The sequence below is a fragment of the Mizuhopecten yessoensis genome, unplaced genomic scaffold, assembly GCF_002113885.1.
Source record: "Mizuhopecten yessoensis strain PY_sf001 unplaced genomic scaffold, ASM211388v2 scaffold7493, whole genome shotgun sequence".
NCBI classification, from domain to species: Eukaryota; Metazoa; Mollusca; class Bivalvia; order Pectinida; family Pectinidae; genus Mizuhopecten; species Mizuhopecten yessoensis.
In genome coordinates, this window is record NW_018407075.1 from 936,968 (window position 1) to 954,065 (window position 17,098).

A 17,098-nucleotide genomic window follows, 5' to 3' on the forward strand; every position below is an offset into this window, starting at 1 on the left:
AGACTTAACCCCTGGGTCATAACTTTGAAACGGTTGAGATCCCCACCCCAAAACTATATATACAAATGCTGGGCAAAAAGAGACAAATGCAGTCATGATATTTGAATTGATCCTGGGGTCTGGCCACAACCGTAGGGACCTAGTTTCTGAGTCACAGATTGGAAACAGTTGAGATCCCCACCCCATAACCATACATAAAATTGCTGGGCATGAAAAATTGAATACAGATATATATGCTACAAGGATTGGCCTTGGGGTCTGGCATATTCCCATGGATCTCATTTGGAGAATATTCTGCCATGATTGCTTAGATATCCAGGTGAGCGATACAGGCCCTATGGGCCTCTTGTTATGTACAGTCACTGTGTCTTTCCTAAGTTTAATCTAATTCTGATAGCTGGAACCTGTTGATACTTTTTGAGAATGTATTAATAGGGGAGAGGTAAAAAAATAATTTCTGAGACACCAGCACAGTTGAAATTAAGAAATCGAAATGAAATAAAATATCATTTCCTTTGCATATGAGTTATCCTAACATACAAACATTTATAAATCAATATGTGTTTAAGTGTTGTGTTTGTATGATTAGTCCTAGATTTTTTTTATTTGGTATAGGAGATGCTAAATCAACAACTGAAGATGATGATGATGATGAAAACCAAGCTGGTGCATCAGGTACCAAGCCAATACAAAGTAGTAATGGCAGCAGCTCAAGGTCGGTGTTCAAATCCTCCGTCAATTAATTAACAAAAGGTTGTTAGATTGTTTGTTTATTGTTACTTTTATTATCTATGATACAATAACATTCCAAATGGTGTTATTGTGTCCGTTACATGGAGAGTAATTCACTTATTAGTGGTATTTCCACTATTGACTAAAATGGGTCAGGTGAATAGATCGACACCCTACCTAATTTTCACAGTTTGTGCACACACTCTATTGATAGGTGAAGTGGCCTGTAGTGTAGAAATAAAAAAATTAAGAAACAATGAAATTTGCTCACTCTGCCGTCAAAGCTTGACAAAGAGACTGGTTGGTGTTCAAACATTGCAACACATTTATATACGTACTTTGTTTATCAGAAGTGACTTGTATTTTCTTTGATGGCACAATTTGTGTTCAGAGCTACGTTTTTATTTTCTCTTCAAAACATACATTTGATTTATGAATCTTACAGTAGCAAAGTATTGATTTGTTCATCCACAATTTTCGAAGACACTCCCATGTAGCCAAAGGCACTCAAATATTTTGCCAAAGTATACTGTAAAATTGTTGTATCAGTATTGTTAGAACAGTCGCCTATTGTGTCCTGAAAAGAATATAGTTGGGTCAACATCTAAGACTTAATGTTATCAAGTGCAAAAACAAATTTGGTTGCAACATTACAATATTAGAGAAAATATATTGTGCACGGTATGCGTAGAAAAAACAAAGCAATTTGTACAGTGATGTTTGCTCTGTTGACAGTTTCCACTCCAACAGCAGACAAGGTTTGGGGAGTTACCAACAGGCAGAGATATCTCACACCGGACAAGAGCCTAGTGTCCGAGGTCACCGGTTCAAGCTATTCCAGGAGACTCTGTCACAGGACATCTTTCAGGAAGACCAAGGTATGCAGATACATGATTCTGACTCGCTGAGTCCTTATTTTAGGTCTGATTTCACCTAATTATTAAAAGTCCTGTATAGATTGTTGCTTTTCAATTCACTGCTTTAGTGAGAAGAGAAAAATGGTGGCGGGAGGATTGCCCTAGGGGGGTCTCTTAAGCAGTTTCAATTGTATAACATTATTTGATTTGATGTTGCATAGCAAGGACATTTTCTAGTACCAGGTAATAATATTCCCTGCTATTTTGGGCCAGATTTATTGAAGAGAACAAAGCTCTAAAATAAAATGTTCTTATTAATTTGATTTATCTTTAGATGACAATAGAGAATCATCAACCCCATCAGAGTTTATTGGAAGTCTTCAACTGTCTAACCAGTCCATGTTGGTCCCAGAGACAGTTGACGAGGATGAGTGAGTACTTTATGGTTGAGAAATTCATAAAGGATATCATTGTATCATTGCTTTTATTGACCGTTCATATTTATTAAAGTCACTTAAAGCATAAAGGCTGTCCCAGATATGATATATTTAGTAATTTTGTGACTCTTGTCACAAACATCTTTTACCATCATTTTAAACCCCATCATCTGTAATTTCTTGCCCCCCTCCCTACTCCATTTAGTGTGAGTCACCTAGTGATTTCTCATTCTGCCAATGTGAAAGTGATTCAGTACAAAAATGTTAATTAGTGAAATTAAGTTCCGTTATTTACAAGATGTAAGTAATCTGTAGAATCTCTATCAGTTGAAATATTAATTTAATCACTTGCAACATTTGTAAGAAAAATCAAAATATAGAATGACAGCTTTAAGGAAAATAATGAAAATGAAACATAACTTTGTGTTTGTTGGTGTTCCATTTTTTGGCATATTAATATAAATTTCCATTTTCTTAAATAGAAAAATGGTGTCTTTCATAAATTCTGCATAGATGCTTTCTTTTCTTCACTGAAACACTTAACAATCATTTACACAGATTATCATGCAATCATGCATTGAGAGCTACAAAATCTTTCCATTGATGTTTTTTTTTAACAATAGAAATGCAATTCCGCCGTCACCAACCGCATATGGAAATGTTCCAATGATAATTCCATCATCGCCAACAGGTGACAAAACTACAGGTAAGTTAATGTTTGATTACCTCTTATATATAGTAACACCTTCATACAATTAATATATTGAGGCTTGTCATCACCCATTGGAGGAAGCAAAGGGCAATTTCAATATTATACCTTTTGTTCTCTCTGCCATTTTACCCTCTATGTCAGTTCGGTCTCGTTTTATAACACACATAATTCTCTTAACAGCGAAACCTGAATTATACTGATCTTAGCCCAGACTTAATGCTGTCATATATGACAAAAACACTTTGCGAACAAACAGAGGCCATCAAATTACAGTTAATGTAAATGAATATGATATCAGCAATATGAGAAAGTTACAAACTTGCAGAGAGTTATTGTGATAGATGAAAAGAAATAATCAATTGGCATTATTTCAGATTCTGATTTAGAAGACTCTGATGAACTCATTGTGTTCAATCCTGCGGCAGAGAGTACGTTTGCTGATAACCCTCCTGCCCGACTTTCTCAGGTATGGTCTTCCGTAGACTTTAGGCACATCAGTATGTTATTTGTATTCAGTAAAGTTTATTGGTTAACATGGCTGTGTTGTTAGATTATTATAGTTACACAGCTGTTCATGTTCATGTCAGTGAGTTCTGGCAATTTTCATCGCCCAGCAATATGGAGAAAGAGTTTTCCTTTTCAAATTTCAGTCGTTCTGTATGAATGTACAGTTGTCTATACAACATTTTGCTTTGACTTTGCATTCAGCTCTATTACTCAAATATTAGAAGTTAAACAGTTATCAAACTTCATTTTTTGATACATTTTGAATCGTACTACACTATTATGTCAAAGTCACTGTGACATATTTTTGTTTGTTTCACTGTCTTTGGTCAGTCTTTGCTATTAGCTCAATTTCAATCAAAGTAATGTTTTACAAAACTTTTATTCTTATTAAAGTCTGTTTTTATGCATGCTAGTTTCATTGTAAAACTGCAGTGCAAATCCAAAATAACATTTTGTTAATCCATTACTGTTTCACTGAAGTGATTTGAGTTTGGACTGGATATTTAGAATGTTTTGTATCAGATCCATATATCTGTATGTTACGTACAATATTTCCATTCTGTTTCTTTTAGAGTTTGGAGGGAAGTGGTTCAAACAGTAGTGGAAAGTCGGACGAACAGAACGTCACAGTAAAAAGAGTTTCACCAGTAGCTGTTTCATTCAAGGAGGTAGGTTAAACTCTAACAATTACAATTAAGGTAAAGGCTATTCCATTAATTCGTGTATCCCACCCAGTTCGGCCTCAAGGTTTTGTTTTATAGGGGTACCACCAAGAGTATTTGATAACTAATTTGCATAGCAGTAATAGGCTGGAATCTCAACCATGGATAGAAGTGAGTCAAGTCGTGAGGTTGGATAGATATTTTGTACTGGAATAGCCCTACGTAGGGCAATACATTGCTAGAGTAGACGGTATAATTACTAGGTCTTAATTTCACATAAAATTGATGGCTGTACATGTAGATCAGTATATGTTTGCCTTTTTTCTTTCTTTGAAAACATATTAACTTAACAAAGTATTGATTTTATCATCATATAGTTTGATATGATACTGATATCAACATATATATATATAGGCCTAGCGGACGATCTGAAAAAATTTTGTTTTTATTCTATATTTTCCTTCGCAAGGACTTATTTATTTATTATCTACTATATATCTTTATATTTTTTTTTTATTTGAATTGCTGTTGGATCAGTTTCACTGTCTTGAAGTTCATATAAAGACTCCAGAGTGGTCTCCTAGTTGCTTGGTATTTGGAAAATTGTTTACTGTACATTACAGGGGAGTGAGAATGTACCCGACAAGGTTAAGACGCTGGTGACGGACGATGTGGAAACCTGTGGCGAGTCACTACATCTTCATTACAGTGCTACAGAATCTCACTCGAACCAGCAGGTTTGTGTACAGTCTGGGGCACTGTTTTACAACTCAAAACAAGTATTGTGATTCCTTGTTAAATTTCAATAGTACAATGTATTTGAATGCATTGATAAATTTTAAAATGATGGTTTGCACAAATAGTATTTCAATCCATTGACATTTTTTAAAATGATGGTTTGCATTTTTCTATGCGAGACATTAAGCTCTCCTGCATGCTAACAGCACGGCCTACAAGAGTGACTGATATAAGTTCTAATAGCTTGTTTCACAATTGTTGTAATGTAAAGCTTATATAAGTAATGGTACCTTGAAAATGCAAATACACCTGTCACCTAATAAAATTAAGAAATTGCTACCTGTTTACTATTGACTAAGTATCAATTTTGATGTATTTGGAAGGATACTGCATATTTATAAAAAGACTGAAAATATCATTACCTTGTGGATATTGACCTCAAAAGCAGGTATTATGATTACAAGTACTCATGACCAATTAAATCTGAAATTTATTTTGTTTTTAAAAAAAAATCCAAAATTATTCGTCTATTACCAACTTGATAGAGAGAAGAGTCTGTAGAGGTTGTCCAGGTAGAGGAGAAGAAAGAGGACAGTGTCATCATCATAAGTTTTGATGAAGGCAACAACCAAGAAGATGACCAGGTCACACAGAGAAGTTCAGGTGTGTGATTCGTAGTAACCAGAGGTGGAAGCCACTAGTGGTTATTGGTGGTGACGGTCACTGCATTGACCGAAGGCGGTGGGTCACTGTAGTGGGAATTGGCGGTCGTCACTGTAATGACCAAAGGTGTGGTTGAAATGTAGTGACCGTCTGTAGTTGGTGAAAATAATGTTCACAAATTTCCTGTATAATTAATGCAGGTGAAAACAGTGTTTTATAATACTTCATACTAGGAGGTTTCATTGGTAAAAAAGTTGAAAAGCAACCGTTTTAATAGCTTCAATGCCAGTAGTTGAATTTCTTGCTTAGAAAGAAAAGATACATACTGAAGAAAAAACATCACATTAAGGTGAAATTTAGAGAAATTATATTAAAAAAGGAGAATAATAAAATGTGTTTAAATGACGAATAAACCATCCCTGCACTATAATTCATTGATAAACATGAAAAAAGATGTCTATAATGACTGTTTATCAAGAATTTTGGCAGGTTTATCTCAGGATAATTTTAATTTTCCGACATGTTAGGTGCCCAAGGTGCAATATATAGGAGCCTTCGTTGAATACTGTATGTAGAATTTTGCATACAGTTGGAGCAAAAGACATATTGGAAAAAACATCTGAGCTTAAGCCTTTATTCTGTATTAATATTGTTGATTTGTATTGAAGTGGAAGAAGAATTGGAAGGTGTCGGGTCACAGGATTTGGTGCTACATCTTACACCTTCGCAGTACTCCAAAAGTCAAGCCTCACTTAAGGGAGGTAACTCTTCAGAAACGCACCCAGGTCAAAAGTCAATGTGCACACCAAGTCAGTATCCTGAGCTACAAGAAAAAGTTGGTATGTATACAATCGTAATTCCCAAATGTTGAACAATATCTTGACTGCTTTTAAGTATCACAAGGGATGGAAAGATTTACAATGTGCACAATGCTTAAAAACCATCAACTAACAAACAAAGAAAAATATATATTTAGTCTTAAATATTTGCTTTTAGAGTCTTTTCATAAGTTATCATCATGAGCAGCTCAAATTTTATTTTCAAATGACACATTTTCAGATTATGATTTAATTTCAGATAACAAACATATTTCAAAAGATTTTTTGTTATGATCAATATATTAATCAGCTTTAAATCAGCTTTGATGATGAAATGAGACAGTGACTCGAATAAAAGTTCAGTTGGTTTAGTCAAGAATGTGATTTCAGATCAAATTTTGTTACAGATTTGGGAGATAATACTGAGAAAGACAAGGCAAACACGTCAAATTCAGATTCTGGTATGTTGCTTTTACATGTGCTATGGACATTTCAAAATCTATTGTTTTCAAATTTTATTTTGATTCATTTTGGCTTCATTTCAAATGAAGCATACTTGTAGCAGTACAGTTATATGTGAGGGTTTAAAAGAGTTGCTCTTCATTAATTAAATAACTTGATATTTCTGAGGAAATATCTCTGAACTGGGTATGGTAAAGTCCTGGTAAATAATGTATTGGTTGACTTTTGTTTAATCCACACATGCCTTTTTAAAAATGATTTTAATTAAACTTTTGCCTGTTTCACAGCTGGTTTCCATTTGTCGCTGCCTAAGACCGGCACACTGCTTCATCCTGTGGAAATTTCTCCCGATCTCACAAGACAGAAGCAGCTCTCATCCCCGATTGAATCATCACATGACCCCACTTCGCCACCAGGACCCTCCATTCAGGATACAGCTTGTGAAGCAAGGTTAGTTTTCTACTTCCTGCAGATCCAGGTGTTTGTGTTTTGTTACTATGGATACTGTGTGTAAGTAAACAAGTAAACTTTGTATTAAATGTAACCATAGATACTGTGTACTGTAGTCATGGATACTTCTGTGTGATGTAACCGAGATTAAGGTGTGAACTTGCATACTGTGTTTAGAGCTACATGATATTGTGTGTTACAGTCATATTTACTACTGTGTGACATGAACTTGCATACTGCATGCTGTACATACTGTTTGTTGTAATCTTGAATATACTGTGTGTGTATACATGGATAGTGTGGTGTAATTATAGCTAATGTTCTTATAGCCATGAAAAAGGTGTTGTTAACATTTAATTCTATTTCATAACTACAGATACTGTGAATTGTACCCAGTAATTATGTGTTGTAGACCCAGTCCAGTGCGGGCTCCATCACTCACCATAGACATGATAGATACACAGCCGTCCATGTCAGACCCAAGCTTTACATTACAGAGTAAGTATAACGTATACACTAAAAAATACAAATAGTTCCACTTTATAGCTTTAATCTTTCAATGTCTGATGGATTTTGTGTTTAAAATAAAGGATATACAATGATAATTCTGTTTGGTGTTACAATATATACTAATATGAAATATTTTCCGGTCCATGAGAAGATTTAATATTTTTGATTCCACAATAGCCATCGTGTTTCTATTAAAGCATACAAAAAAGCTTTCCTGCTATATAGTAACAGTCAAATTTTAACCTTTTTGATGTCAACATTTGACCTTGTGTACTTTTGACCTTGACCTTATGGATTTACTCTATATAGGACCAGATTTGAGAGAGGTCCCATCAGAACAGACAGAGGATAGTAGATTTGAAGTGTTTCGACAGAAAAAGGGAAATAGCAAATTGACAAGGTCACCTTCAAAACGCCAGATCATCAATGATGAAAGGTCAGTCCAGCAAATCTTTGTACAGTTGCATTTATGTTTCATGGTTCATAAAGACAATATAAAATCCCATGCTTTAAAGTCTTTCACTTACCGACCTTTGTAATAAAAGGCTGTAGATCAGTGTATTTTTGCAAATACTTATTTTTCACGATGGTTCTTCCAGTGACATCTTTGAGGAGATTTGAATTTGTGAAACGAACAATGAAGGCGTTATGGTCATTGTCTATTTGTTTCTGATGAAATTTCATAATATACCGGAATCAATGATTGTCTCCCCTGGTGAAGTGTGTGAAAATAATTATCTCATAAATTATTCACAGAACTACACTATTAAAATTAGAAGCCAAACAGGAAAGAATTCCATTATGAAATGAGATTAATACAAGTTGTTTTTATGTAGATTCCATTGATATTTTCCTACTTTCATCATTATTTATATTTCTTTCTTTCTGCTGTCTGTAAATCAGGAAATGATTATTAGCAGAAAAGGCTAGCCGCACCTAAAATAAAACGGCTTTTATCAGGACGCACAGTATTTACAATTCAATATAACATTGAAATTTTTTAACAGATCCTTCAAATTATTCAGTTGCTTAAAAAATACATCAATATTGTTCCAGTGATGACGAATGCTTGCCTGGGAAGAAGAGAAATAGAGAGGAGGTCCTGTCGCCAAGAGCTGACAGGCAACAGATGCCAAAGCTGAAAAAAACCCGGACACTGTCGAGTGAGGTGACATCAACTGGTTACCAGGCCAGTATAGAGGGTTTAGAGGTCATGGATACGACTACCAACAGTCCCACAGAACACATGGTACTCTCTCATAAACATACAGTGTGTGAACAGTTGGTACTCACTCATAAATGTACATTGTGTAAACATATGGTACTTGCTCATTCATCCATATTCTGTAAACTGAAATGTTATGCTATATAAGGATACATACGATTAACAAAGATATGGTGATACTTACATTCACGTATCCGGTTGAATCGGTTGAACCGGGTGAACCTGTACAGAAAACAACAGGCGCAGATCTGAACCGAGGCTGACCTAAGGAAAATTTGGCATGTGTAGATTGAGGGGTCCAGACGTACCTGACCGAAACTAAAATGCTGACTATTGCTAGTTTGCGTTATTTCTTTCTAAAACAATGTCAAGCCACATGTAGTTTTTAAGATACGTTATGTCATTCAGTGGACGGATAATAGAAGGGCATACCATTTTTGAAACAATTTTTTTATCCTCCGAAACTGTGCATTTTTAGCTCTGCTTATAAAACGGTCCAAGTGCGTTCGTTTATCGTGGAATATTTCTGCACCACCTGTACCGTTTCAACTGGGATACGCGAATGTAACCTATTTCATCCTGTACTACATACTGAATTCAGATCCAATTACTATGTAGTCATACAATTTTAATTTGCAATGTCAAATTGCAGTTTCTTGAAAAAAATCTGGCATTTTTAGCTCACCGGGCCTGAAGGGAGCATCTTTGGCGAAAGGGTTCTTAATTTGTATAAAGAGAGGTTATGGCCCCCCTGGGGGCAGAGAGGCGGGACCAAAAAGGGGGAAAATAGGTAAATCAACAAAAATCTTCCCCTTCTTAACCAATAGTAGGATTTCAACCAAATTTGTTCTAGAGCATCTTTGAACAAAGGAGCCTGAATTTTGTATAAACGGAGGGTGTGGCACGCTTGGGGCAGAGGGGCGGGGCCCAATAGGGGAAATAGAGGAAACTATTTCCCCTTCTGTACTAATGAAGGGATTTAAACCTAATGTGATCTGAAGCATGCTTAGGGTAAACAGATGCAATTTGTAGAAACTGAGGCTTTGGCCCACCCTTTTCAGCAGAAGGGTGTATCTGAGTCCAATTAGGGGAAAGAGAGGGCAAAAAATTAAAAATCTTTCTCCTTTTAAACCAATGAAGGGATTAGGGTATTCAATATTTGTATAAAGTTTTATACAGAGTTTGTGTACTAAGCAGGTTTTTAGTTGAAAATAAAATACCAGGTGAGCTATTAAGGCCCCTGGGCCTCTTGTTTCATTTTCTGATTTGTTTCCTAATTTGGTTTCCAACGCCATTTTAAATAGAATCTTCAAATAAGTATCCCATGTGCACTTAGGTATCAAGAGGCTAAAGCTTTCAATCCATTGTGATAAAGCATTATATTAGCAAAAGGGTTCAAACAAGATAATCTCGGTTAGGTTAAAGGAGAAAAATTCAGATTGTAGGCAGGATAAAGATTTATTTGATGAAAAGGTTGGTAGTTCTGAGAATGTGTCGCTTACTTACTGTTATATTGCAGGAAGTACTAGAAGATCCAGAGGATGTTATGATGCAGGAAACGGAGAGTTACGATGCCGGTCAAGCACTACAGACAATGGACATTGACCAACACATGGTCAGGGATTGGCAACAGGACACCATGCCTGGCCCCTCAGGGGTCACGTTTCAAAGAGGAAAGTTTGGTCTCTCAGGGGTCATAGGTCAAGGTGAAATGTCTGACCCATTAAGAGGCAAAGGTCAATGTCAGGAAGGATTGCCTGACTCCTCAGTAAGTCGAGGAGAACCATCAAATCTGTCAAAGGTCAACATTAAAAGTCATCCACAGATTAAAACAGGAAGTGTTGATAATCAAAACTCTGGAGATAGGCAACCATTCCAGCAAATGTCGGGAAACACTTTCCAGCAAATGTCGGGAAACACTTGCAGACAGTTCACGGAGAGTGAAAGCATTGCACAGAAGACTGGTGAAGTGCTTGTTGCTAGCGAAGATATATCACACTTGGAGTTAGTGAAAGAAACAATTAAGCATGGACACAAACGGGGGAAGTCTAAAGCAAAGAAGAGTTCAAAGGGGATTTTGAAAAATCGGACAGAGCATGACAGAGAAATGACAGGTATCTCAGAGAGACGGAGAGAGTCAAGTTCACATGACCCTTACACTTTCCACGGGTCCCAGTCCCAAGCGATTTCCCCGAAGAAGGCGGACACTGTTCATTTGGCACCAGAGGTAAGCATGAAGGGACATACTGTTTCCATTGTATCTCTGCCAAACAAGAACAAAAAATGTCCATTTTCATCAAACCTTTTTGTCAAAATGTATATTATTGAAGATACAAATTACTGGTCAAAATCGGATATCTTCTTCTTGTATTGATTCATTACAGACATTCCTCAGTTCTGATTGGCTATAGATTGTTAGATAATGAGTCAGTAGGCCTGATAGTCAAGTCCGTAAATCAAAAGTGGTTTGTGTGTGAATACTTTACTGCTTCAAATAATTTGGTCGTTAAATTGTGGAATAGACAATAATGGATTACGCCTTCATGTGTCTAAATAGATATTTACTAGATATCTAAATTAATGATCGGCTCCAAATACAAGTTAACATGATGATAATTTACATCCCCTGAAATTTACATAATTCAACATTATATTTGATTTTTACTGAACTCGGAAGAGAAACAAAACAAAAATCTGGTAAGATGAGAAAAAGAATATGATTTTGAAAATTCCTTGTTGTAACAGACTTGATTGGTTACATTATTTAAAAGAAATTATTATTACCAACATTTTTTGTGTGTTTTTAGTCAAGAGAACTAAAAAAGACAGAAACACATGAACAGCAACCTGTACCAGGAACATCAAGGGTCGAGACCACCCCCACATCAACATGGAAAAAATGGAGCCGAGCCATTCATAAAAAATCTGGGGTCAAAAGAGGAGGTCCTTCTCAGCATGTGTCATTTGATAATTCTGTGAAAAATAAATCAACACCTCCAAAGTTGCGAACCCCGAGGCAGACTCCTAAATCATCTAAAACAAGTGCATCAGTGTCAGCAGGTGAAGGACAAACAGTGACTGGGCAGCTTTACGTTAGATCTCCGGCAATTGATCCATCTACTACTGTTATAACGCCTACCACAATCCAAGCAGCATCTGTAATACCGTCCACGATTGGCCAGTCTACCTCAATGGCTCCTCCGATGACCACACAGAGTGTACCTGCGAGAAGTGCTCCCATTTGTCAGGACTTGGTAGTTGGTCCGTTGTCGATGACGACGTCTGGCCACACGGCTCAACCCCAGCAGCAGGAAACAATGGTCACTAAGACTGTGTACAGAATGTGGTTGTCCGAGTGTAAGGAGATCACACAGACCGTCCGCGGGCCTGATGGACGTGTCCTTCGGTCAACCTTTAAGAAGGTAGGCATGCCACAGATACACAGTCTATGGTCTGTTTCAGAATTCTGTATTTGAAGCTTACAAGATAATTCTCCAGTCATTGAGCTCCGTCATATAAAGTAAAAGGGTAAACAGTGGTCACATTTGTAAGCACCTTGTCCATAACTTGTGATTACCGAATGATTATAATGTGAAAATTTGTATGTTTGTTTGTCATGATTCGACAGTATGTTGTACAATAAAGTAGGTCAGTACTCCAAATGTCAAGGTCATTGGAAGGGCTTCTTCAGGTAAAATCTTCTGATTAGCACATACTTTAAACTTCATATAAGTATGTAGTGATCAGACAAGATGCTGTGTAACGCCCTCTAGACCATAACCTAAATAGTCAGGTCATTTCAGTGGTCAAAGGTCAAATCAGCGTAATGCCTGTCTGGACTGTAGCTTTAATTTGATGAGGTGGGCAGAAGTTGCTGAATGAGGTGTTACACCTCAGATACTCCATCTCAGTTAGATTTGATCATGATAGAAACAAAACAAAAATGAAAACAAAGAATTATTAAGAGTAAGAAAATTAAATCATGTGCCTCTGTTGACTCTTCAGTGTATTAAGTGATGTCGGATGGAAAATTTCATTTTGAAATTCTTTTCAGATGTGCTGTATTTATTTTAATTGTGAATTATAAGTTTGAAATCTCTGAAGTTAATAAAAGTTGGGAAAGATTTGAGTCAGAAAGAGAAATCCTTTCTATTTCAAGAATAATGTTTGAATTTAAAGGTTTTAGCGAATCATCTTATCTGACACTTTAGGAAACTTTTATTGCCCACCTATTGTCATTTAAAATAAACTGTATATTGTTATATCATTACTAGTCTCAGTAAAATAAGCAAAATGACATTCCTGATGAAAACACCTTGTAAAATTTTCTTTTAGCATATTTGTTGCTTGATTTTAAGAGAATTTGTCTATGATGGTTTTTAATACCTGCTAAACCTAGATCAAAGATGTAATTTTGAAACAAACTGAAATTTCATACTTTATTTAGTTTATGGTAGCAGTTATAGGTAGAATGCTGTATATTCTGTCATTGGCGAGTTTGTGTTGTACACAGGAAGAGGATCCTCCGAAGCTGTTGAAGGAAGTGACGACTGAGACCTCAGAACTCCTCTCAGTGTCTGATCTTTCTCCGTCACCGTCGCGTAGCAGCAGCACTATGACCTCCGGTGACCTTGCTGATGTAAGTTCCTCGTTGTCCCGTTCCAGTAGTGGCAGTCGAGGGTCGCGTCAAAACCTTGCCAGTCTGGAGGGGATGGGCATGTCCCAGGCCACGACAGACAAGACTGCTGATATGGACACTTACTTCACTCCGCCCGAGCCAGTCACTGCTCCAGGTTAGTGGAACAGGATGGGAAAACATTAAAGAAGGTGTTTCTATAGTAAAGTTAATCAAACAGAAGTTAACTTTTAAATGAATATGAAGATCCTATTAATGTGTTGACATTGATTTTGTTGTGTCTCTACCCAGTGCTTTCTCTGTTCGTAGTCAGACGAACAAGTACGGCAGAGAAGTCCAACCAATCAAAACAAGATGAAGGGACAAATGTGGCGAGGAGAAGCTCCACCCAGCCCTCTTATTACGAAACTTCTCCTCATGTCGGCGATTTATCCACCATCAACAAAACAGGAAGTGATGTAATGGAATCATCACATTTGACGGAGGAGAAGAGGAATTCGGAGTCACTCTTCACAAGTTCGACTGAAGATTGTGAAAAACTTGCTGCAGAGGAAAAAGAAAGGAAGGATGCAGAAGAGAAAGTGTCAGACAAGGTCAAGGACGTTGAAGATATAAGTGAATCGTCAGATGGAATTCCTTGTGGGCAGACGACAGTCAGGACTACAGTGCAATCCTCAGACGGTGTGGAGGGAAAGGATGGTGTCAAGTTTACCAAGGAGACAGGTGTTTAATCACTCATGAGTTATTGAGAAATTCAAAAGATTGTTTGATGATGAATAAACGAATATATTTTAGAAAAAATTATACCGTTTTTGTAAGCTGGTGTTAGATACATTTCAGAATTAATCTTATTAGAAAGGCACACCTTGAAGACAGTCTTTCAATGGACACCTCACTTTCATAAAAAGTAGATATAAAAAGTAGATAGAATCTGGATAACCCCACCACCTATTTTTGTCTACAGTCCTGATTTTCCTACCACTGAGCTTAATACTTGAATTGTCTCTAATTGGTCTTTAACAATTGGATCTAAAACGATGCTTAAGGTGTATTCAAAATGCAATAAGATTCCATTTAAAACAAACTGTCATATTTTGCATTAAAAAATTACAAAACATTAGGTAATTGTACACATAATGTAGAAGTAGCGATTGAATCTTCGATGTATAGGTAACAGTGAAGTGTGGTTTATAAAACCATATCAAAAACAAATATTCTTATTCTTACTGTTGTAGAAACAGCTAGCACTACCAGTACTAATCCTAAGTCATTGAAGAGAAGGAAGCGGTCAGACACCAGTGGCAGTAGGAGCTCCGAGATCAGGTGACACTTGTTTACTTTTAAAACATGAAGGACTGTAACATTACAGTGATAATTATTGATACATATAATGCTTTGGAATATATTTTAAAATAAAGATTATCGTAGGGCTATTTTCATATATGGATTGATATACATATAATGCAGCGGAATATATTTTAGAATAAAGAATATTGTAGGGTAATTTTCATATATGGCCTCATATAAGGTGGAGGCTCAAACATCAGCCCGAGGGTGTGATAATACCATACAGACATTGAAAAAAACCACCCTTAAGTTCAGCTCTTTGTGCCTTGTAAAAAATCTTAAAACTGCTTCAGGCTTTGTAAAATCTTAAATCTTTGTTAGAAGTCTTGAATCGTCAGTCTGGTTTGTTAGTATGACTGTGGAGTTGTTGTTTCAGCCCACAGATATCTTACCAGGACCCCACCTTAGCCAGACCAGACAAGGACCTACCCTGTACTCCACCCACGAGGGGGAGCTCCATCAAAAGTGAGACTGCTGTCGGTGAGTAAGGACGGTATCTGTACAAATATTGTAAATGTACTTATTTTAGCGCACACAAGTTTCGGCTGATTGTCATATTTTTGACAAATTAGTGAATTGATGAATCAGATTGCCACAATATAGGTGGTAGAAACAGCATACAGAAACTGCCATTAATGCAATGATAATTTAGTGCAATATTTTAAGCATGAAAAGTGCTGAAATAGACCTACCACTAAAAAATGTCCACTCATTTTAATTTTAAAGATTTTTACAAAGTGAACTCTTTCTAAACAAAGCTGTGCTGAAACTTTTCAGATTATCATAGGAAATTTTACTGTTGGATCTAGCTGGTTTACAACACATTCCAGATTATAGGGGGTCACTTTAAACAGGTTCCCTTTAGTCTGAATTAATAAGGTACCTCATTGTAAATTGTCAAATTGATTTATGTCAATCTGGAATTAAATACACAATAACCCCAGGGAAGTGTGGATTTATTGTCCTGTACATACAATTTGTGACAGATGTTGATGTTTGTTTTGGTGAAGAGTCAGATGTGCTTTATCAAATCTGATGTTTTTGAGAGGATTTCTTGCCAAAGAACACAATCAGTGCTCAGTTATTATAATTATGAGATCGGGTTAACCGTTACTGTTGATTACTTTGTTGACTGTAAATTTCTTCATTTTGAGGTAATATATTACTTTATCAATTATTGTGTTTTAAATGACTTTTTCACAAAACTGATATTTTAAATGTTTATTTCATCGTTTGGTTTGTAAGTACCGATTAGGAGTGGTTATTCCGATAAACAACTAATCGAGTTGGTGTGGCCTAAGTGTAAATGTATTTGGTACAATATGTAGCTGATGTGTTTTGATCTTTAATTATCAAAGAAATTCACTGGCCAATGTTGCTTTCTCCCAGGTGCGAGAGTTTTGGCCAGATGGAAAGACGGGTTCTACTACCCCGGCTCTATAGCCCAGATCCTCAAATCCAAGTCAGTATAATATATGTATTACAATTTAAGTCTCAGTGTCATAATCATCAACAAACTTGACAATGAATGTTTCATCGTATGTAAAACACGTTTCTGTGATGTAAAAAAGTGAAACGGTAATTCTACTAAAGATACACGACTTTAAATGACCTTAGCTGTTAATAGGACGTTAAACAAAATTAAACCAAACCCAACCTACAAAAGATAATGTATGTTTTCACATAGCATTGAAATATTAATTCACTCAATTTAGTGGCTTTATTCTTATTTTTAAAAAATTACAATTTTGAAGATAATGTTTTTATCAGAAACATTTAAAAAAAAATTGCTCATCTTGTGAATTTAGCATCCTATAAATACCATATGATTTCAGTATCAGACAGAACTTAAAACAAGTTTCTAAGCAGTACGTAGGTCCTTGATTTCTTTTCGTCTTTATGTTGAAAATTATAACTGTGGTAAATATTAAAAAATATACCTGGCATTCTATATTAAGATAAAACGGCTTTTATCCAAATAATTTAGACTGTGTTGAAAAAAGGCCGGACGTTATTTAAAAGCCCCTAAAGTATCTTTTGTCTGTTGTCAGGTACCAGGTGCGATTTGATGACGGAGATGTAAGGTTTGTTAAAGTGAGTGACCTCCTGCTGATTGAGCGCCTACCTGTTGGTCAGTCCGTCTTCGTTCAGAGTAAGAGTGGATTTTTTGAGCCCGGTATCATCACTGACCACAAGTCTCCGACTAAAACCAGTGGTCAACCGTGTCTCTATGTTGTGGAACAGGACAACGGAAAGAATGCCCAGTGAGTTAAAATCTACACAAATATTGATAGAGAACAAATTTTGTGTGAATTTTTGGTCATTTAAGAAAAGTTTCTTGA

At 36.2% G+C, this 17,098-nt stretch overlaps 1 protein-coding gene across 4 annotated transcripts in view; it reads left to right on the top strand.

Annotated features, from left to right (window-relative positions):
* LOC110453742 (serine-rich adhesin for platelets-like) overlaps positions 1–17,098 on the top strand; it is a 32,379-nt gene that overhangs the window by 4,615 nt on the left and 10,666 nt on the right. For 3 of the 4 annotated variants that reach the window (XM_021502855.1, XM_021502857.1, XM_021502856.1), the window contains exons 6-27: positions 616–715; positions 1,468–1,610; positions 1,924–2,020; positions 2,650–2,732; positions 3,113–3,204; positions 3,818–3,913; positions 4,531–4,644; positions 5,191–5,308; positions 5,977–6,147; positions 6,534–6,587; positions 6,876–7,038; positions 7,451–7,536; positions 7,858–7,984; positions 8,605–8,797; positions 10,293–11,000; positions 11,581–12,195; positions 13,221–13,566; positions 13,719–14,132; positions 14,645–14,732; positions 15,133–15,236; positions 16,146–16,218; positions 16,808–17,020. In XM_021502855.1, coding sequence (XP_021358530.1) covers positions 616–715; positions 1,468–1,610; positions 1,924–2,020; positions 2,650–2,732; positions 3,113–3,204; positions 3,818–3,913; positions 4,531–4,644; positions 5,191–5,308; positions 5,977–6,147; positions 6,534–6,587; positions 6,876–7,038; positions 7,451–7,536; positions 7,858–7,984; positions 8,605–8,797; positions 10,293–11,000; positions 11,581–12,195; positions 13,221–13,566; positions 13,719–14,132; positions 14,645–14,732; positions 15,133–15,236; positions 16,146–16,218; positions 16,808–17,020 — 4,198 coding nt within the window. The remainder of the gene's footprint in view (positions 1–615; positions 716–1,467; positions 1,611–1,923; positions 2,021–2,649; positions 2,733–3,112; positions 3,205–3,817; positions 3,914–4,530; positions 4,645–5,190; positions 5,309–5,976; positions 6,148–6,533; positions 6,588–6,875; positions 7,039–7,450; positions 7,537–7,857; positions 7,985–8,604; positions 8,798–10,292; positions 11,001–11,580; positions 12,196–13,220; positions 13,567–13,718; positions 14,133–14,644; positions 14,733–15,132; positions 15,237–16,145; positions 16,219–16,807; positions 17,021–17,098) is intronic. The other variant, XM_021502858.1, reaches the window with a different exon arrangement.